The 22,042-nt window shown below is 44.7% G+C and overlaps 4 protein-coding genes across 5 annotated transcripts in view; 3 read left to right on the top strand and 1 right to left on the bottom strand.

Moving 5' to 3' along the window:
• Positions 1–82: 82 nt before the first annotated feature.
• On the top strand, positions 83–4,156 carry LOC105277439 (ADP-ribosylation factor-like protein 6). Of its 2 annotated transcripts, none has more exons than XM_011335793.3 (3): positions 83–425; positions 3,206–3,385; positions 3,585–4,156. In XM_011335793.3, exons 1-3 carry the CDS (start codon positions 341–343, stop codon positions 3,794–3,796), a joined length of 477 nt encoding a protein of 158 aa, XP_011334095.1. In that variant the 5' UTR covers positions 83–340; the 3' UTR covers positions 3,797–4,156. The 2 variants fall into 2 exon arrangements, with proteins under 2 accessions (XP_011334095.1, XP_011334094.1); XM_011335792.3 differs by having other exon boundaries at positions 83–518.
• Positions 672–3,193, bottom strand: LOC105277438 (stress response protein NST1). Its single transcript, XM_011335790.2, has 4 exons — positions 2,857–3,193; positions 2,288–2,772; positions 1,857–2,201; positions 672–1,776 (listed from the first exon to the last, which is right to left on the bottom strand). Exons 1-4 carry the CDS (start codon positions 2,915–2,917, stop codon positions 814–816), a joined length of 1,854 nt encoding a protein of 617 aa, XP_011334092.1. The 5' UTR covers positions 2,918–3,193; the 3' UTR covers positions 672–813.
• Positions 4,157–4,557: 401 nt separating the features above from the next.
• Positions 4,558–7,410, top strand: LOC105277440 (peptidylglycine alpha-hydroxylating monooxygenase). Its single transcript, XM_026968241.1, has 3 exons — positions 4,558–4,740; positions 4,921–5,136; positions 5,223–7,410. The coding sequence occupies exons 1-3, from the start codon at positions 4,573–4,575 to the stop codon at positions 5,889–5,891; spliced, it is 1,053 nt and encodes a 350-aa protein (XP_026824042.1). The 5' UTR covers positions 4,558–4,572; the 3' UTR covers positions 5,892–7,410.
• A 7,558-nt stretch (positions 7,411–14,968) lies between these two features.
• LOC105277441 (mucin-2) overlaps positions 14,969–22,042 on the top strand; it is a 40,513-nt gene continuing 33,439 nt past the window's right edge. The window contains exons 1-2 of the mRNA XM_011335795.2: positions 14,969–15,335; positions 20,409–20,496. The gene's annotated coding sequence lies outside the window, so the exon portion shown is untranslated. The remainder of the gene's footprint in view (positions 15,336–20,408; positions 20,497–22,042) is intronic.

The following is a 22,042-nucleotide window of genomic DNA, read 5'->3' as shown; positions in this document are numbered from 1 at the left end:
CAAAGATTCCCACAGTCTGTTCGATAATTGTACTATCGAATAGAATTTTATTCTTCCTTTTCTTTCTACAGTCAAGTGTATCTCATATCTATTTTTTTGAAATTCAAAATGCAAGAAAGTAACAAAAAAATTTTATTATACACAACACGAGTTCCACCTCTCAACTTTGATCCTAACACGAATTTAATGTATAGAGAATAGATGATTGTATAGGGGTTGCAGCTTTACCCCACTCTTACTTGCTGTTATCAGTGCTCCTGCTGACCCGTAACACAAATGGGGGATGGTTATTGATGTTCGATATACGTGAGGGTGGCCAAGACCGCAGCGACAAGAGAAAATGGGGTTATTCGATCGTTTAGCGAATCTTTTAGGTCTTAGGAAAAAAGAAGTAAACGTTTTAGTAGTGGGCCTTAACAACAGTGGTAAGTCGACGGTCATAAATAATTTCAAACGCGAGGATGACCGTTGCATAGACATAGTGCCCACTGTCGGGTTTAATGTCGAGAAATTCGCATGTAAGTTAAATAAATAGCGAGCAGCTATTGATGAAATATGCCAAAGATGTGAGACTCGATCGCTTTTAATGCTGTCCTCGTGTGTATGTTATTGCACCTGCGACTATTTCCACTTCGTAGCACTGTTCGTTGTACAATGAGATGCAAGTTAAAATGCGATGCGATCGAAATTTAATAATTCCACGATACAATGTATACGTATAAACTGCACAAAAAATATAAATACTTTATGTTTTCACGATATTTAAGCTTTATTTCAACACTTTAACTGAAACACTTTAACTCCACGCTCATTTTATTTTTTTAACTTTCCACCACTTCTCATGGGATGCTGATTTGTCTTCGGAACGTTTGAACGTAATGTGGATCTGACAGTAATCCTCTTACTGTTGGATTTACTCTTACTTTGCACCGATTTATTAGTCTTCTTTAAAGTATTCTTATTTTTTGGAAGATTACTCTTCTTTGACTCTTTCAATTTAGTAGTGCTATTGGAGTCATCTAATTTATTAGTGTTCTTGGGATCTTTTAATCTGTTATTGTTTCTGGAGTCATCCAGTCTGTTGGTGTTCCTAGAGTCATTCATTTTACCAGTGTCCTTGGAATCCGATAATCTGTTACTCCTTCTGGAGCTGTTCAATTTATTAGTGTTTCTGGAGTCATTCAATTTATTCGCAATCTCTTTTGTCGGTTTAATATGTGGGATACTGTCGATCGATAGGCTAGACGATGATGGGATTCTTTTATGATTCTTACTTATTGGAGTACTAGTGATTAGTTTGGCTGTCTTGAGTTGCTTAGTGTCGAGCTTCTTGCGTAGGTTCAATTGGAATAGAGGATTTGTATCCACACTATCAGAATTTGTGGCTTGTTTGGTTTGGAAATTTAATTTTATCTGTTTCAATCTAACTTTAGGGTTCATCAAAGGCGTTGTGTCTTCTGCTAGATTTTTAGCAATTTTCTTCTGTTGCCTCGAGGGTGATGCGACGACCTTCTCCTTCTCATTCTTCTTTGGAATTCGCGGGAGTGGACTTTCAGTGCGGGATATCTTTGCTTTTGGACGACTATCCACTTCATCTTCTTCCTCATCTGCCCCAATACTTTTTAGAGGAGCTTTCCTTTTTTTCCGCTCGTTCCATTTCTTCTGCAACTCCTGTTTTCTCTTTTCTCGTTTTGTCTTTCCAGCTTTTCTCAGTGACTTTTTTCGATTCGAATTTACTTGGGCGAGGAAGCCTTCTTCCTCAGAACTGCTAACATCCTGAAATGAAATGAAATGTTAAAATATGTTTTTGCCACTTACATATTTCATAATTAGATTTTTGTAGAAAAATTTCGTACAGTTAGTTCCATTGGACTGTCGTCACTGTCGTCGGTTCTTATCCATGTAAATGCAGAATTGTCTTCCATTAGTACTTTATCGAACGCGGTGTGTAGATCTAATATTTTAAATCCCTTCAAGCTCGTCTTCAATCTCTGTCTTAAGTCATCGCTTAACTTGTCCTTGTCCGTGGTGTCAACTTCAATCTTATGTGGTCGTGCTCTATCAGAATGATACATTATGCAAATCACTAGGTTTATGTATTTGTCGTCTTCACTGTCGTACACGCCACATAGTTCTAAAGTGATTTGCGTGTATCCCAAGTTGGACTGCAGAACACAGTACTTCATGCGCGAAAGACGTTCCTGAAACAAACGTCACGTCTCAACAATTTGTGCAACAATTAGAAAATGGGTTTACATATCTTCATTTCTGTAACACACAAACATACTTTTAGTGATAAAAATTGTTCTTGCCGCACCCCGTAGCAATCGATGTTATGCTTGCAGTTCTTTAAGAAGCTAGTTAAGTTCTTCATGTCGTCGATGGGCGTCTGGGTCAACAGGTGATTCATGTCGATGGACATTGGCATCACCCATTTTCCCAAACTGGCTTTCCCATTCTTGAGGAAGATTTGTAGCGCATAGATGCTGTCCTCCCACTGTTCCTTCATCGAGTTGAAGTTAAATATGAGCTCCTGCCTTCGATACTGAGCGCACTGAAGGCCGGCGAATCTGTACAGATCATTCTGTAGGTCAACCTCGACGTTCGGGATTTTACTGCGACGCGGGATGGTCTTCGAGCTTAGCAATTCGGTCGCACGCTTCTCCACGTCTCTGAAACGTGTCGTCTCGAGATTCCATTCGCACTGCTTGACTATGCTCTCCAGCTCCTGTATCTCTCGCAGCAATTTCTCCTTCTCCGTGGAGGTTGCGCCTGAAAATGCAATAAATCCGTTACACTCCCGTGTATCCCGAATTATCTGTCAGGGTTAGGATATCTGACGAACGAATTGTGCACCTTCATTTACCACTGGTTTCACACTGGTGTTGTCGCTCCTGGAAGAATTACGCGTTTGCATTTTTTCTTAGAGGGACCACTGACCACTTGCAACAATAGCAAATATCATAGTTTTAAACAAACCCGCGCCAAAGATCGTTATGATGGCTCTCAAATATTTTCACTCCTGATATCGGTCTCGTCGGCCAGATGGCGCATTGTCGTTGCCGCGAATTCGCAAGATAACTTTCGTGCGCGGAACAATTAAAATCAAACGTTTTTATGTGAAATTGTCTATGTCCAATTATTATTTCTCTATTATTGTTAATTGAATGAAATATATAATATGTAACAAGAATGTTTGTTTCAGTTAAGAATGTTAGTTTTACCGCGTTCGATATGTCGGGTCACGATCGTCACAGATCACTGTGGGAGCACTATTATAAAGATTGCCACGGAATTATCTTCATAATCGACAGCAGCGATAAACTCCGACTAGTTGTTGTGAAAGAAGAGTTGGACATGCTGCTGCAACATCCGGACGTGGCAGGTACATACGTTATTTTTATTGCAAGTGTTTAATAAAATAAAACGTCAAAAATTCATTTGAAAATAAAAAAGATTTTTTAATTCAAAAACTATGAAATTAAAAATCAAGTTATCAATTATAAAGCGAGCTATATATGGCTGAAAATTAAAGCTCCAGATTCGTGCTTTAACATCAAAATGCCTTTACTATAATGTTTCAGGACGCAAGATACCCATCCTCTTCCTGGCGAACAAGATGGACCTGCCAGATTCTTTAACAACCGTAAAGCTGGTCGCTGGTCTGGGGCTTGAGCGGATCCAAAACAAGCCTTGGCACATCCGGGCGACGAACGCGTTGACCGGCGAAGGCCTACAACCGGCAATTGAGTGGCTGACGGACCAAATTCGCGATATATTCATCAACAAGAGATAATTTGTGTTAACATCGCAGGGAGTCCAATTTGTTTAACTTTCTTACAAAATTCGTGAAATCGACGTACGTCACTATATGATGCAATGCCTACGATTTTATTTACACATACGTCAATTGCACCGGTGAACCAATATTCTCGAGACACCAGTTTTCTAGTTACGATATCGCATATCATAAAACAACGTACTATAAGGAACGTTAATATAATTGATGTAGAACGATTAGAATTAAAGTTTTGATATAAGATTCCAAAGTGTTTTGACAACAAGTCAATCGGGAAGCATCATTGCAATTCCGTCCAAAGACATGTGTAAAGAAATAAAAATATATATGTACATAAATAAGAATAAGATTCTAAAATCGGTTTTATTATGTCGTTGGATAAAAGTGTTATTCATCCTCCATTGACGTCATAGCTTGCGTCACGAGTGCGCTGTTTAAAGATTAGTTTCAAGAATGTCCGCTGCGAGCCTCCGCCTCGAAAGCGAGGTAGTATAACTCAATAGCGAATCAGCCGTAGCATTAGCCTTGAATATATTGTGTATTTCAAAGATAAGTTAGAAGAAATTTTATTCTTATATTATAAATTTAATGATAAAATAGAGGTTTTAGATATTTGCGATTCAAATGCAATGCTAATGGAAAAAAGAATTAAAAAAGCAAGGAGAAGTACAGAGTTGCGTTACTGAGCAACTTACTTATTTCACACATGCACGTTCTGGTTTAGCAACACCGGTGTGAAAGGTGCCGATGATACCTACACTATTCTATGTACTATGATAATAGTATTGATAAGGATAGACTTGCGGAGTATACGGTGTTCAAAGATGTGGGAGAAATGTGCGTTGACGTATTGTCTCGTGTTCGCGATTTTCTTCAAATTCACGCATTGTTACAGGAGCGAGGAGTACTCGCTGCTCATGCCGAACGTGAGACCGAACACGGTGAGTATTGCAATTCTCTTGTTCTCGGAGTGACAGTTGCGTCGAGCATCTGACGACTCTGCTCTGACATATGGTTCTCGCAGTCCACGAAAGTAACGCTCGTTGACAGAGATTTAAACGTTTGACGAACTTAAAAAATTGACGGTTCTCTCGTAATCAACTGTCACGCCTCGTTTGCAGCCCGACCTCTACCTATGCACCCCAGTTAGGGTAGACTTTGCGAGCGACTATTACATTACTGGCTTCGAGCCGAATGCGACGATGGAAACGGCTCATCACATGCTCATCTACGGCTGCACCAAGCCGGGTAGCGCAAAGCCAGTCTGGAACTGCGGAGAGATGGCGAATCCTGGGAACAAGCGTAACATAGCGCCTCCCTGTAGCGAAGGAACTCAGGTAACTACTGAAATTACTGTTACACAGAATAAATGTTTCATACGCGCTGTAGGTGCTCAGAATGAAAGAAATTGTTTGTTTGATAGATCATCTATGCGTGGGCGAGGGATGCTCCCAAGTTGGATCTACCAAACGGCGTGGGCTTTAAGGTCGGTGGTGACTCTCCCATACAGTATATAGTCCTGCAGGTACATTACGGGCACATCCATCGGTTCAGGGACGGTAGTACCGACGACTCGGGTGTATTTCTGCATTACACGACGCATCCGCTAAACAAGCTGGCCGGTGTCCTTCTGCTGGGAACGGGCGGCTTCATTACACCTAGAAGTACGGTGCACATGGAGTCCGCCTGTCGAATAATGGAGAATAAGACTATTCATCCGTTTGCGTACAGGACGCACACTCACTCGCTGGGGAAAGTGGTGTCCGGCTATGTAATAAAGCCGAATGACGAGTGGATCGAGCTCGGTAAGAGGGATCCGTTGACCCCTCAGATGTTCTATCCCGTGACTCACAGAGTGCCGATAACGTACGGTGATACGCTCGCGGCACGTTGCACGATGAAAAATACCCGCGACAGGGTAACTTATATAGGCAAAACGAACGAGGACGAGATGTGCAACATGTACATCATGTATTACGTGGAGAATGACGCTCCGTTGAAGCAGAAGTATTGTTTCAGCACAGGACCACCGTACTACTACTGGAAACAAGAATTGAGGAATATTCCCGACATAGAGGCATCTACGCTGTAATGCCTCGTGTCGTTTGGCACGATGATAGATCGATTTTATTTTACCATAGAGAAATTTCTATTCGTAAGATCCGGACTTTGCAGACTGCGCATTTCAATGCATTCCGATTTAGTTGGAGTCTGTGTAATAACGTAATTGGATGTCGAGCCGTCCTAATAATTTATTTCGTAGATTATATACCTTGATAGATTCGGATTACCTCGATTATCTGTTGCTGTTGGTATAACTTATATGCTTCCATTTGTTTATCCCATCGCACAACGTTGATCTTGAGAATTTTCTGAAAGTATCTTATTTAGAAAATCAGATTGACCTGAGACATAAGATTTTTCTTCGGCAGGATATAATTATTATTTGTCTCGTAAACGCACAGATAATTTGGAATTGATTTCTAATTTGTATCTTTTATACGTGATCGTGACTACGAATGTATGAACTGTAAACAGGGTATGTTGTACTTATTTTATGCAAGTGACTTAAGAGACTCTATATACCAATTTATCACGCATTCGTGAGATATCTCTTTTCGTTGGTTGTTAGAAATGTGATTGAATCTCGAACAATATTTATATTTTAGAATGGGATTATATCAAAAGGCCATGTCGATGTAATATAAAGAGATAATATTAGGCTTAGCATTTCAGTCAATATTTATGGCTATGTGTATATTATATGGAAAAAGGATTGTCGCAGTAGAACATTGAGCAACCTATATATATACATGATATCTGTGATTCTGTTTGCTTTGTTTTGTCAATCAGTATATACTGAGTGCACCAGCATCAGCAAAATTTCAAATACCTGATCTACGAGCATTTAAATGATCTCTAGATATTTAATCAATATATCCAAACGTATGGCATTTAGTAATTTATTTTTTATAGCGTACATTCGACACACAAAAACCTGATTGATAGATTTTTAGGAATACTAAGGAACAAATGCAACCTTATGTGATTTATTGATTATTTATATGTTATAATTATACGTTATCATCGCAGGAGAGGAAAAAATATGTATTAGAGAAATTGTTTCAATTGTAAATAGTCAATTGTTACAGCGAGAGTTTCGTCACTTATATGTATACACGCGCAAAGTTATATCTGAGACCAAGACCAAGCTTATGGTACCATATCAAATCAATCGCGCATTGCAGTTACAATGAATGAATTAATCAGTGATGTAGAGGAAATGATTTCAAGTAGTTTCTCCCAGGCGAGGCGTTACTAAAATGAGGGAATACTATTTCGAAATACTAGAATCTTTTTTCGATGGATATCTTCTCTAGACTGTATATAAAACGCTCAGGAATCTCTACCTGACTGCTCGAAGCTATATTTGAGTGCTGGATACGGAGGACCATGGGGAACTGTGGATAACTCTTCAGCGAGTATTTTTCGCGAGATATGGATGATATATTTATTTTCGAATAAGTGTTTAACGCAGCGCAGTTTAACACCGTCGCTGAAAATCTAATTGTACGACATGACGGATTTCAATAAACTACCTACGCAAAAAACCCGTGCTATTTTTCGCAGCTGCTGTATTTCGGACATTTCCCGCATCCCACGGAACACGTCGCTCTTGCGATGCACTCACGTAATTGAGTGTGGCGTATTACTTGGGCGTATGGTACGAACGCGAACGATATATATATGGCTTGACGTTAATAAAGTTTTCTTGCGGTCGCTGCATATACAATTGACGGTCTTTTGTTTGCACGTTCCGGGCACAACTAATTATATTACAGCGTTACTGTATGCAGCATGCCATATGCGACGTGTATGCGTTGGCCACACCGTGTTATTCGAGAAGGTATTTATTTAGTACTCTACTGGGTTGGCTCATATCACAATATTACTTTACATATTACTTGATATATTATAGAATCAGTCATATGAGATATAAAAGTTATTTGTAAATTTGACGATCCATTTTGCACAATACGCTTTATTATCGCTCTTCTGATTTTTATTGCTCAAAGTAAAGTTCGATTATCTTGTCATTTTTTTATTTTATAACAATGTCAAATGCCAGCATTATTTTCTGTTGTAGGAAGAAGCACTCGGATTAAAGGTGCGCATAGTAGCTTTAGTTATAAATGCGGCACTAAACAGAGCACTAATGAATACGAGCCATGGACTCCGCAGCTCGAATTAAGCGCGGACGTCTGCTTCACGCAGTTCGCGGCTCCATTAAATGTGAAGGGCTCATCAGAAGAAAGGCAGAGTCAGTCGAGGTCTTTAGCACAGCAATAAAGCACGTCTCGCGCGCGGCATTACGCTGGATTTATCGCGCGCGCTTTCAGTGCTGGCGGTCTCTTGCTCGCTCGTCTCTTTCGTGTATAGTTTCGCGTATATTTTCTTAGGACCTTCCGTCCACTATCGATCGATCGACAGAAGGCCATCGTCTTTAATACAGCTAACACGACCAGTCCGGACGTATTACTCGGGCCGTTGTTACCTCTAACGTTCATTAATGCGGCGGGTCGAGACGGCGAATTAGCTGACCTTCGATCAACCGTTACACCGGTCGTATTTGCCGACTAGGAAATTACATTCGTGAGACTCGATGAGTGGACTGACCACGAACTCGCCGGCTATTTATAAGTGGTAGATGCGGCGTGTTTAAACAAGCGAAATTAATTAGCCCAAGTGGGAAGCTGCGGGAATTGAGTGATCAATTATTTTACGGAGTGGCTCCGCCTCGAGTGGAACCATCGATGCTTTCTTTCACTTGTTATAATTTTTTGCGATCGTTCTTCGAATTTTTTCAGAACCTACTACATTGTATCGCAGCTGCTATTGTCGCGACCCAGGCTAATCGTTAAAAAGTGTGCCGGCGACGAATGACGTACGTTTTTGGAAAACAAATGACCGGAGAAAGTGCAACAGGCGAGTCGAAGAATCTAACGGAGGTGTGGTCGGCAATTTTAAGAACCATTGATGTGAGTAGAAAGAGCTAATAAAGTCTCCCACTGTCTCTTTCTCTCCTCTCCTCCTCTCTTGCTCCTCAAATATTTACGTCTGTCTCACGTATGATAATTCGCATCGAAGTCGTCAAGCCATCATGACATTATCGCTGAATTTATAAATCTAGGGCTGTCAAATTCTCGTTATTTGATTAATGTTCGATACTTCATTCTCATTTAATTCCGTTTGCGCAACGAAGTTGCGCTCGGATTCAGGTCACACGCGTTTCATTAAACAATGCTTTCGCTTATCTTTACTGCGCAACAGCGTTGGTTGGCATATTTATCGATAAATAAATTAGATCTTTTATACATTGAATTGTAATACATATTTTATTGAAAATACTAAACAAACGGGACGAATATATATATATATTACAATCTAATATTATTTCAAACGTGCTATTTTTGCGTCTATTACCCAGTACAAACTCGCGTCACGAATTATTTCGATCATGTCGTTTTTCTGTGATAGTTCCTCGATCAGATATCATCAGAAATTTATATATCGACGACAATATCAGCCGGGTGACTAATGTGGAAATCGCTTTCGTACTTTCGTTTCTTCCGGTACGACCTACTTCACGCGTACGTACATACGAAGGAATGTCCGGCGAGGAAGTATTTTAGATTTTCGTCGTATGAATAGCGCGACGTATCGGATCGCCCACCTGTAAAATCGAGAACCGGTTTTGCTCGTTACGCCGCCCCCTTGCACGCGTTTCCTTCAGCAAGAGTTTGTGCCAATACAGGCGATATGCCCGGCGCAAATCGATATAGCTGAGTATTACCTGAGCCCCGTCGTCCTTTGAACATGAATGAACATCCGCCACATAACTTATCTGTTTTAATCGAGCTAATTTTTACGGAGACATTCTGGCGTGTCAAACCGTTCGAAATTCGTACGGAATAATATAATCATAATATTAAATCTCGTGTTAATTAAAATATCAATAACTGAATTTAAATCTCTATTTAAATTCAATTATGATGACCGGTCGCGCATATCGAATGAGCAACACGGATATAAGATTATTCTCAGGCTGTCTTGTTTTTTCTTTCTTTTTTATGTGGAATTAGGAAGGCGATATTATTTAACATTTTATTATGTACATAATTTTTAGATAAAATCACAAAAATCAACATTCGGTATTTTTCATTCCACTTCGAGATAACGATCCAATCCGCTCAAATGTGTACAGAGCTTTTTCTACTTCGCAACATGCTTCGGAAGATAAACATGCGATTGTTTTTATATTCGTTAAACATCGTATCTCTTACTAAAAACAAAAAGTCGGAGAAAGAAATGCTATCGGCGCGACTTTCCCCTGCACCAGTTTCTTCTAACGATACAGTGAAAGTTCGTAGGAAGTGACAGGTGAGTTATGTACGAGGGTTGATCGTGGAGAGGGTTAAAGATCGATTTGCGTTGTGCGGTGAGCAGCATTACTATTTTGATTTCACGGGAGAACTAAAAAGAAAGAGAGAGAGAAAGAGCGAGCGAGAAAGAGAAAGAGAGAAGGATGCTGCGCGAAGAATACGAATTACTGCCGGCGAAATAAATCGACGAGGCTACGAGAGATTTCGCGACGCGTGACTCGCGTGTTAAAGGTGGACCGTGTGTCCGAAAGCAAAGTTGGGCCCCGGCGGAATACAGATCGAATGTTCGATCACTTCTGCTCCGTTAGTCGGATCAGTGTCACGGAGAAGTCGGGAACACGTGAGAATATGTGGCGGATTATTACTTGTATTCGCCGCGATAATCCGCAGCCAAATTTCCGGGATCGATGCGGGCTCGCAGCGCGGACCGGGACGAAATATACCGTATTCGAGAACATAAGGGGAACGCGCAATATATGTATTTCATCCTCGCAACTAGAGATGAAAGAAACGCGTTTCCCGCTTGTGCCGGCCATTCCTCGTATATTTGATTTTGCCATAATAAACGCTCGCTGCCATAAACTTCTTGCTGATTATGCACGCGCGTCTCATATCGATAAATCGGTATAGTATCGTCGTCCGGATATATAATATGTTACTATCTTAATAGAATATCCGTTCAGGCGTCCTTTTTTCCGCGCGATGGAAAATTAAGTGGATAGATAAATCCACGGATAGAGCACGCGTATATCTACTCGTGGTCCTGGCAGGAAACCTTGCCACACGGCACCACGGATAAATAGCAATTTATTAACTCCCATTAGTCGAATCCGCCTAATGGATGGAGGCCCGTAAACTTGATTCACACCGGGGGATTTGCTCATAATCCCATTTCCAACCAGCAACGCCGTGTACCTACGAAAGTAAAATCCGTACGCGCATTAGAGTACGGCTCGCGTGAGAATCGTGTATCCACTTCCGGCCGCCGATACATTTTACATTCGTGATACATTCGAGAATCGTACCGCGCAAATCGTTCCTCTTCTGCCGGACGATGCTCCGAGGTCAGTATCCACGACGAAGATGACTTAGAAAGCGAACAGACGCGTAGCGTGAACGCGATACGACTGATGTGTCATTAATCATCATCTACGTCGGTAACGCGTGCTTCCTAGTCTTAATTACTCCGTGCATCCCGAACGCGAGCTGCGAGGACGCGCGAGATCAATGAGCCCCATCTTCAGCGCGCCGCATCGAGTGCGAAAATGTTGATTAATACTTATTAATTATGATATTTACTTACTGTAATTATTATTAATGAGAATATCGACGTTGGTAATATTACTAATTATCTAATTGCTATTATTTCTAAGATTATTTATATTATATTGCTGTTTATGAAGACTTTATGAAGACTTAAACTAAGAAGTGACAGTTTAATTTTAGATAGTTGTTAGATAAGTTATTTATATACGATCCAAGGGAGACAATCGACTCTTGATTGTTTCTCTTTATTTTATAATATTCTATAATAATTATAATTGCAGAAACAAAATAGAAATGGTACAAACAGTCTGTGTCTGACGTACGTACTTGTCTGATGACTTAGTGCGCTTTGCATACGGAAGGAATTAATTGTTGGTGTAAACCGGGGATGTTTGTTGCGAACATGGCTCGGTTATCGAACTTCTGGCAAGCAAGATATCGAGTTCGCAACAATTACCGCTCTTGCGTGAAAGTCCTACGATATCATACTGCTCCGCAACTCCCAGTGCGGAATGATGTTCGACGTTTTCGAGGCGCGGTAAATTACCCTGAGCCGTAATGTAGCTGCTCGAACTTCCCTCTGACATTCTCGGTCGGATCTATCCGGAAACGGAAGAGCTCTGCAGGGAAATGCGAATGAAATAAACATGAGCTCGCAATTTTCAATCGCCTCGCCGCTTGTCCTTCTTGATTACGATCCGCCCATCACGCGGAACTAATTGAAAGAGAGAAAAACATCTTATCATGGGAAAAGTCATTATCTTGGCACATCTTTGAATCCCCAGTCACCGCACTCACAAAAGAGTTCGTTTCGAGCCGAAGAAACAAGCACTGAATGCGGACAGTCCGTCTGATGAAAACCGCACGTCGCGAGCATCGCGGAACGCATCCATGTAGAAACGTAAAAGTACAGGGGCCCGATCGTTAGGAGAATGGGCCTCGACAGACTGCAGGCACCAACTTCGAAAGTGAGGCCTCGATCACGTCTCGCTCGACGGCAACTCGCACGTAGCACGCGCGCGCGCGCACGAGTCGCTTCCGCGAGCTTTGTTTTCGTCCTCTTTTCCGGTATTTCTTGGTGTTGGCGCGGTGGACGGACGCTGTTCCAATCCCGGCACGTTTCCACGGCGAATCCCGGCTGGACAAAGTTGTGACCCGAGCCGAGGGGGAGGTATCCCCGACATTATTGAAAGACGCTGCCAGGGCTGGAAAAAGATTCTCGCTGCACGCGTGAGACGTGCCGGCTGACGCGTTTGCCGTTTAACGTTTTACGGCGGTCCGTGATAGCAGTCGGCTCACAGCTGGATGTGCGAGTTATGTATAGGTATACCGGCCAGCTTCCACCGGGAGGATCCTGCATATTGCAACGCGAGGGTGGAAATATTTTTTGCTATCAGAGGGAGAAAATATTTCCGACAGACTCTCGCAACACGTGTGTGTGTGTCTGTGTGTGTGTGTATACATCGCTGGAAAAATGTTTGGAATAAAAGATAAATCTTTTAGAATAATATTGTACGTTCTCCCGCATGAGAGTTCTGTTAAGGTCTACATACGACGTGATTGGACTTACGCTGTTCATAAAATAAAATAAGTGACTCGCTCTCGGTATAGAGAGGGCACGGTTCTCTTTGACGCGTCTGAAAAATGGTCTAATTGATGATCGCTCGCCGACGAGATAACGACGACGTCGACGCCGCAAGTCGCAATGCCACGCATAAGGAATAAATGGAGCGAGACGCCGCGACGCGTAATTACACCGATAAGCGAGCAACGCGATGTACTTAATTCGCGCGTCGAAGAGTACCGGCTTCGCCGTCGCGCGCCTCCCCAGCGTCCATAATTCAATTCCGCCCCGTTCACCCCCGTGGGAAACTCATCGATTTCCTGCGCCGTCGTGGCTTCGCGAAACGCGGTTAACGTCGGGGCGAGTCGCTAATCGCAATCGCGAACGGGTGAGGCCAATCTCAAGCGCAGACGACGGAAATCGGTGTTTCAGCGTGGAGGTAAAACGCACCGCGGAAACAGATCCGCGCGATTGATTTCGTGTTTTCTTTTCCGGATTTCCTTTTCTCTTCCTTTTTCTTCGCGAAATTGCATCGCGACCGGTGACAGAGCGAGCGTGAGCGCCTCGTTCACGGCGCGTTTCTTCCGTTCGTATTTCCATCCCGCGGAATTCGATCAGGCATCTTGATCGGGCGATCGCCGAGCTCGTTTTCCAGATTACGTCGGGTTCATCCGGCAACGAACCCAGGAATCGCATCGCTCGATGATGACGCTGCGCGTGTCCCCATGACGCGTGCATTCCCACGTTGCCCGTCCTAATTCCGGTGCGCCTGAATTCCATAGGTAAACAGACCAAACCGTTGGCTGTTAAAAGGATTTACATTTCTTTTAGAAAGGCAGCTATGATTCCGCGTACGAGAACCGACCGCTCGCTCGTGTAGAGTCCAACCCGCAAGAAATCCGACGAAGACATTCCGTAGCGACGGAACGCTCGTTTTCTCCGCTTTTCTTCCGTATTTTTCTCGAGCGAATCTTCTTTCGAGCTTCTCTCAGGTTTTCTTCAAACTTTGCGGCGTAGCGGAGAGAAGCTCGAACGATCCTCGAGCGTAGGTATCACCGAAAATATCATTACACCAGTAGAGATCCGTCGTTGTACTGTTTCCACGTTTAATTTCCGGTGCGAGGATCGCGCGCACGAAGTGACGGAAGGTGCGACGAATCGTTCGATTCTTTTTCCGAGAGCGACGGCTGTCCCGGATAAGGGCGCACGAGGGATAAAAGAAGGGCGCGTCGCACAGATAGAAAATTCGCGATTGGTTAACCCACTTCGCTGGGGAGCGAATCCGGTTGTCCTAGAAATCCCTCTTGTGATTTTACGACGACCGCGGTCGAACTTCCGCGGCGATATTGCGGCGCTTCCGATTGCGGGGATCCCGGATTTAGACAGTGGGTCTCCACAGCGGTGTGCTCGCGAAAGTTGAGAATTAAATTTCCAAGAAGCTTGCGAGGGCGAGTCAGGGACCTCGAAGGGATCAAGGGACATTCTAATAGCACCGAAAAAAAAAAATCGTCACTGACCATAAAACACGTAAAATGTCGATTGACTGGTAAACAGGGCTGATCATCAATCGTGATACGACAGAATGCTCGGAAGGTAATCGATTCTGCTCGCTCGCTCGAAAATAGCGATTTTATCGAGTTTTTTGACCTCCGCGATTGCAGACTTGGTATATGGGGTACGAATCGCGCATTCGCTGGTGCAAGGGGGATGATACACCTGCCGGGGGTTGCAATGACGGGACGCCTCGCGTCGTGGTACCGGCGAGCGGCGCGTCCGCCGCGTCGCGACGCGGCAGAGGGGGGAGTTGTGCGCGAGAGGGAAAGAGAGGGAGGGAGGGCGAGAGAGAGAAGTCGCGATTGGTTAAACCGCTCTCGGAAAAGCCCGCCTGGCTGCTCGACCGGCCGGCACTTCGCTCAGTTCTCCACTGCGCTCCGTGTGAAGCGGAGCTTTCGAGATCCACCTCGCTCCCTCTCGCGCGAAAGTCGCCGATCCGCGAAGGATCTCCCGACCCTTCGATCGGGATCCTGTGTCAGTGTCAGTCGCGTCCGATCGAGAAAATCGCCGAGAAGCAGTCCCAATTGCCGAGATACCTTTGGGTAAAGTCGGAGGAAGAGGAGGCCGAGGGGGTGAAGGGACGATGTGCGAGAGGAAGCAACTGCGAGTGCTCTAGAACGCGAAAACCTGAACTGATCGGAGTTTGACAAGCGGAAGCGAAAAGGAGGAGACCACTCTCCGGGGAATACGGTTCTCAGGATAATCATCGGTGAGTACCAATCGATTATCCATCCCGTCACGCCGAGCGAAGCTGCGCCGGGATGAAAGCGCCCTTTAACTTTTCATCCCGCGGCGGATTTTCGGCCGAGCAACTATTCCGAACGGCTCGGTAATTCTCTTTAACGTTACATCGCTGCCCCGGCGAGCATGATTGCCGATAATCGGATTTGTTGACGTTACCCGATCCTGCAGCGTGCAATCAACATTCGCACACGGCGTAATCCCCTTGTCGCACTGGTTCACCGTGTACAGCACGTAGTAGATTTTTCTTTTTTTCCGCGTTTAATCTGTTACTTTAGCGATTATGACAGCTTCCCGCGAAAGAGATCTTTGCCCTGGCATAACGTAATTTAGCTAACAGCGCGTGCTCCGATACGTCGCGTTTGCGTTTCAGTTCTGTACGCGTGTTCTTCGTGAACGAGATAATCCTCTTTCGCAGGCTCACTTCCTTTACCACGCGAAAGAAGATTCGTGCAATAAGCGGCTGGATACGTCACCTGTTCCCGAGACTTTTCTTTGAAATTAGAGAGCGGAGCTGAAATAGACTGTATTACAAGCATACAAAGCGGTCAAAGCAAGCAACGAGGTAGCGCAGTCGGCGCTCGTAAGCTTGCATGATGTTCTCTCTCTGTGTATGCGCAGATAAGGGATGATGAAGGAAAATTAAGGAAACCTCCGCGCTCACTACTCCGTATAGCTTTGCCGAGAGTACGCGCTCCTAATTTAAGTACACGACCCTGTTCTCTCGAGTCTGAAGCTGAGCGTTAAAGGAACCCGACGCTTGATCCCTTCAGCGATCGTCCCGCTGAAATTTCAGTCGAAAATATAATCGCGTAGAGGATTATAAGGTTAACTATCGGAAATAATAGCGTTATTCGGGTCACTCGCGTATCTTGGCATGACACACTTATCTCTAGAGGGTGTCCCAGAACCCGAATAATCATTTAATCACGGTTTCCTTGGCTAATTTGGAAGCGATCTTCCTTCAGCGAAGACGTCAACTTATTATTCATAATGCATGTCTTTATCTCTCAATTTTTTTATATCATATTATATCGCAGTCAAAGTTTTTGAAATTTTATGAAATGAGTACATTTTAAATTAACTGGGGAGCATGATCTTACCATTTCCTATCTTAAAATTTCACGATGGAATTCTTCTATTTCCAATTGTTCCATTACGAAATTACGAATGCCTCAATGTTCTCGATTCCGAGTCGCTCGAGGAACACGTCCACGAAGAGGATGTGTCCGGTGAGTTTTGGACACCTTGTATGTTAAATAGCGTTAATACGATGAGACGTGCTCGCGCGATGCCTCACGCGATGCCATAGGATTAAAGGCGCTGTTAGTTTTAATGAGGCACAAATGTGCTCGGCACTAGTAAGAGACACGCGCTAAGGTTTAAAGGATCCCTTATATTGCCGCAAATAGGTCACGTTTTCGCGACCTTTTCTACATTTCACCCGGAGAAATGCGTCGCCTCCGGGCGGACGCCACGTTACTTGTCATCCTCCCGCTCCGCAGGGTCGTTCGATCCATTTCTTAATCCGGATTTTGCACTATTCATAGACCGCCAGTCGCCGGAATCGATTCGTCCGTTATCGGGAGAGGAGAAACTCTTCGGCGCGCGGCGTGCTCCCCGATGGGTGTTCGGTGTCGATCTTATTAAGCGGAGACAGGTATTGCTACACGCGCGACGATCATCAAGGATCGCGAATCCGTGTGTGCGTGCGAGAGAGAACATACGGATACGCATGACGCGCGTATGCGCGCGCGACACACCGTTGCGTTACCATCTATTCTTAACGAGTCTGAAAACAGTTCAATTCGCGTTGCACGCGTGATTCGACGACTTTTCCGTGACTTCGTCGATTTCCTGAGATTCCGGACGATGCTCCGTCTCGCTGGAAAAGTACCTGGAAAATCGAAACGCAGAACCGATATCATGAATTTTGTATTAATTTCGGATTCCATTATTTCTCTCCTCCGATACGTCGAGAAAATACTTGCGCGAGTGCACTGCTCGATTTAAGACCTTTTTGGGTCCCGATGTCGCATAATGTATGTAAATCGCATGAAACAGCCGAAGAATTCAGCGAATGAAATTTTAACGAACACTTTCGGCCGGCATGACAGCGGTATTACGCGCGAGGCGTCTTGAAAACCAATATCGATGCAAATTTCTATTAAAAGATATGGCGTGTGAAATAAAAGACTTTAATGCGAAGAGAGACATGTTCCGTGTGCGCAATAGCGTGTTCCGAAATAAATAAATATCTAATCGATGAAGCGGCATACCGTGGTATCGATTCTCATGATTTTTACATTCGATCAGCGAGATAGTGATCTGACCAGAGTAAAGTATAAAGTAAGCGCAGCACACACAGCCGTGGAATGTAATGGACCCGGGAATGTAAAATGATGTAACTGTTATGGAATCCTAGTTATCCTGTATTCAGGCCGAAACAGTGGCCGCGTTGCATTTCTAGATTTGCGGTTCTATTCGCCCATGCATCCTTAATCGGTTCGGTTTGCGGGTCTATTGATTCCTGGCGTTAACCGGATCCCGAATTCAGAACGCGAAATCGTCCCTTGATTGGCATTAATCACGGCTGCGAATGCGTCCGCGTCGACTGGCAGTTTCCCACCACTCGTTCGTACGTGGGTACGTTCCGCAATTGTTCCCGCTGCAATTTGTTCCCGGAACGTGGTAGAACTCTCGTTGTGCCTTAACGCGGAACTAAGAGCGAAGAGTGCGCGTTCACGTTCCCTTAACATTAATTAAAGGCCGATGGAAAGTTCAAGGTGGAAAATTATTCAGCGCAAGATGAAAAGTTTGATCGCGAACTTTATACAAGATAGAACACGATATCGAATATAAATCCCGCGGTGTTTGTTCCGAGCCTGAGTAAACCCATATAAAATATGCGACGTAAGTTAAATCAAATGAAGATTACATCAAACATGAAAAATTTGAATATTCAATTAATTCTTTCATGAAAAAGAAAGACAAACGGGTGGCTTTGGTCTTTTGACGCATTTCGTAGGCAATTTATGCGTGTCGGAAAAATTGCAAAGTACTATTTTTCATAGATATGCGCGTACTCTGCGATTCAATAAAGAATGCACGTTGTACGCGTATCGCATAAGATACTCGCGAGGTGCCCGAAGAATCTTGAGGAATCTCGCGTTAAGGGATACTACGTCACCGGTTTACGCTCGGTCTAAACCTGTCTCTGCATATCTACGTTACGGTGATGTCGTAAACTTTCACAACGTGCAGCCCAAGTTTTTGTCATGAGTGCCACCCAATCTTACCCCTCGCAAAGTTCATTCTCCCCCGCGGATCCGCTTTTGTCGCTCCATGTCTCCGCTCGCTTATGTCTGACATCGTGCAAAGAAAGATCACGTTACTAAACTGCTCCCCGCTAAACTCTCGAGCCTTTCACGGATCAGATCAGACCATGTGAACACGCGCGCGAGTATGACACAACGACGAGCAACAGATAACGTGTAGAAACCCGCCTAGCGAACTAGGTCGAGCGCCTTTTTTCGGCCGTAGCTGCAACGGCCGCCACCCTTGTATCCAATCCGCTGCCGGTTTCTCGTTCGAAATTGCATCTGTTTTCATCGGCATTCAGGAGGAGTGCCAAAGTTCGGTCTCTCGCTCCGATTGTATCGCGGCAGGAAACCGCCTCACCCTCTCGCTCCTGCGTCGACCGCCGAGCTAGAGGAATCTGCCCGCTCCCGCGGGATATGCAGTCGATCATGCGGAATATCAAAAGGTCCGGGCTCTCGCCGGGTCGACGTGGATTTTCAGAGTTTTACGACACCGTTCCCGACCCGACGTTTATGCGGATATTCCTGCGGCACGTTAACAATTCCGCGTTATTCCTGACGGTGCGCCTCGTAAAATTGCCGTTCCCGTACGTGCGAGTTGAACCCGGCTGAAAAGCTAGGAAGAAATATAACCGATTAAATAATGAAGGATTACTCGCGCTCTCGTGTATCCGTATCGACGAGCTGCGAACGATTAGCGTCAAATCTCTGCCGCGATTCAACGATAACAGCGATAAGAATTTTACTCGAGGCTGTGTGTAATTTAAAAAATTTATCGAGCATGGAAGGACGGAGTCCCAGAGACAATCTCGATTTTTAGCGGATAATAATTTGAAATCCACGTAATTGCATGCGAGATTAATTAAATACTCGCGCAGCTCGGGGCAACGGAATACACAAACTATGTATAGAACTACGCGCGCATATTTGCTCGCTTCATTAAACCCCTGCCTACTGTTTGAAGCGAGAAACGGGGCAGCGATGGAGCAGTCTGGTAATGGTATTGTAGTTATTGTCGCCAGACCTTCCATCTGGAAAAGGGCGCACGAAAATTTTATACGCGCGCACCGGATACCGGTGATGCATCGGCGTCGCGTATTCGATTGTTGGATGAACTTTTCGTCACTTTTCTCAAAGAGCAGGATTGTCTCGTGCGGTGCATATTGCGCGTTTTATTACTCGGCCGTCTGGCGAATTCGAATTACGCCCGCTCGGCACTTCGGTGTGCAGTCAGTTTGTGAATTTTAATTAAAAGCCATGTGATAAAGGATGATAAAGTGCAGCTCGTGTGTGTGTGTGTGTGTGTGTGTGTGTGTGTGTGTGTGTGTGTGTGTGTGTGTGTGTGTGTGTGTGTGTGTGTGTGTGTGTGTGTGTGTGTGTGTGTGTGTGTGCCGTCGAGATGAGGTGCACGATACTGCTATTGACAGTGCCGCATTCTTGCAGTCACGAACTTGATTATGCTTGATAAACTGCGTGCGCAATTCTGCTCTGCAGCGTTCGCGATTATTACGCTATGGGGAAAACTAAAATTAAAAGCTTCTCTCGCAAGACAAGCAAAAAGAGAGAGTGAATGAATGAGAGAGAGAAAGACAGAAAAATTCATTCTTCGCACGAACATCGTTTATATCCGCGCGCATGCACCCATTTGCGTATCCCACCGTGTATTTTATTTTTTCAGGCGTATTTATTCCAGGCTTTATATCCGCTAATTGTATTTTCAGTGTGCGGAGCGTTCGAGAATTATCTCCACTGTCCACCCGGCCCATCCGCGGCTATTCTCGGAGTAACTCGGAATCGGCATCTCGAAAGGTAAGATTCGTATGATAAATATATCTCGTGCGTGTTACGGAATGATGTATACCCCGGCGGGGGCCGTACATACACCGGGGCCCCGATTACGCGTCGTCGCGATTCCAGGCCGCATCTTCGTCACGTACCGCTATCAGGAGCTATCAAAGTATACGCCAATCCATCGCTACGTAAGTGCGCGCGTAATGTATCCCCATCGGCACACACGCGCGAATATTACGTGTACGTGCGTACGTATGGCCAGAGGCTGTTCCCGGTTTAATGTACGATGTCCCATAAGGTACATATATCTCCCTTTACAACCAGGAAGCGGGCACGGTCCCTTTACACCAGGCGGTATTCATAAATCCAACAACGAGACTGCGAGGAAGTGCAGGCGGCGGTGAAGGAGGATGAGATGGAGGACGGCGGAGGGGAACGAGGTGGAGAGATGCTGGGGTCCATCGTTGGTCCTCACGTCTCTTTACCTCGCCGCCGACTTGCCGTCCCGCATTTATTATCATACCCGGTCCGGTGACAACTCGCGGGCGTCGAGATCCCTGATATGGATTCGATGTCGTCGCTCGGCGAATCTCTCGAAAGCGATGGCAGCGAGATTGCGAGCACGTGAAACGCGATGCGTCATGCCTCGCGGCGCTATCGGGGATCCCGAAGGGTTGATAAGGGGCGGGGAAACGGAGGGAAGCTTATGTCGATATGGTGCAGGGCACGAAAGCCTCGACCTCACGGTGGTGGTTTACGAATCGCGGAATTACGTGGTATGGGATTGTTAAGGGCTTCCCCTGGTTTCCGCCGATTTCCGCTCGGCCGCGGAAAGCCGCGCTCGAGCGTGCGATCGCGTCGTCGTCGTCGTGCACCTCGAACGAACGCGCTTCCGCTAGTTTCGCGTTGATTGCATCGATGCACTTTCGCGCTCCCGTTTCACCGCGCGCTCCTCGTTGCATCGCGCGGCTCGTTCGTTCGCTCGTATTTGCATTCTATGCTTAATCGACTTTTTTTATCGTTCTGCATAAAGTGTTTTTACACGGATGGCGTGTCGCACGACGGACGAAGTGAATGGCGGGTAATCTCGTTTTCTTCATTTGCGTGTTGTTTTCTGGAGAAGCGCCGATGGAGATAGTTCAAATACTGTAGTGTTTCTTTATTTTTTTGGAGCTCGATGCAGGTTGTAAATTTGGTTTTGATACGTCACAAAGATAAGAATATCCTGATTTATTCGATAGCCACGGCTATGTTATTTTTAAAGAACCTATAATGATTTATATATCTTTCTTTTCCCTTTTCATTTCCGGTAATTAGAGTGGTAAATTATGCTAATGGTTGCTACATGTACGCTTCGTCAGCAAACGAAGTCTTCAGCACAGTCAATATTCCGTTCCCGGACTTAATTCCGCCATTAGGATATTATCGTTCAATACGGGGCTCGCATCTGACATTTAAGCTTCTTACTCGCGAATGTAAAGCGGATCCGTTACTTCCGTCATTTCTGCAATTCCAGCACGAGCTTGTCTCAGTCATTCACAACTGTCCCTTGCGATTCCATTTT

The sequence above is a fragment of the Ooceraea biroi genome, chromosome 3, assembly GCF_003672135.1.
Source record: "Ooceraea biroi isolate clonal line C1 chromosome 3, Obir_v5.4, whole genome shotgun sequence".
NCBI classification, from domain to species: domain Eukaryota; kingdom Metazoa; phylum Arthropoda; class Insecta; order Hymenoptera; family Formicidae; genus Ooceraea; species Ooceraea biroi.
This window is presented reverse-complemented; position numbering and strand designations above follow the sequence as displayed.

What these genes read in the sequence shown, in the direction of transcription:
- LOC105277439 (XM_011335792.3), top strand. Translation starts at nt 341, where the DNA reads ATGGGGTTATTCGATCGTTTAGCGAATCTTTTAGGTCTTAGGAAAAAA. An exon ending in TAATGTCGAGAAATTCGCAT is followed by an intron (nt 519 to 3,205) that starts GTAAGTTAAATA and finishes TGTTTGTTTCAG; the next exon opens with TTAAGAATGTTAGTTTTACC. An exon ending in GCAACATCCGGACGTGGCAG is followed by an intron (nt 3,386 to 3,584) that starts GTACATACGTTA and finishes ATAATGTTTCAG; the next exon opens with GACGCAAGATACCCATCCTC.
- LOC105277438 (XM_011335790.2), bottom strand. Translation starts at nt 2,917, where the DNA reads ATGCAAACGCGTAATTCTTCCAGGAGCGACAACACCAGTGTGAAACCA. An exon ending in GAAACCAGTGGTAAATGAAG is followed by an intron (nt 2,773 to 2,856) that starts GTGCACAATTCG and finishes TTGCATTTTCAG; the next exon opens with GCGCAACCTCCACGGAGAAG. An exon ending in ACAGTCCAATGGAACTAACT is followed by an intron (nt 1,777 to 1,856) that starts GTACGAAATTTT and finishes ATTTCATTTCAG; the next exon opens with GATGTTAGCAGTTCTGAGGA.
- LOC105277440 (XM_026968241.1), top strand. Translation starts at nt 4,573, where the DNA reads ATGATAATAGTATTGATAAGGATAGACTTGCGGAGTATACGGTGTTCA. An exon ending in CGAACGTGAGACCGAACACG is followed by an intron (nt 4,741 to 4,920) that starts GTGAGTATTGCA and finishes CCTCGTTTGCAG; the next exon opens with CCCGACCTCTACCTATGCAC. An exon ending in CCTGTAGCGAAGGAACTCAG is followed by an intron (nt 5,137 to 5,222) that starts GTAACTACTGAA and finishes TTTGTTTGATAG; the next exon opens with ATCATCTATGCGTGGGCGAG.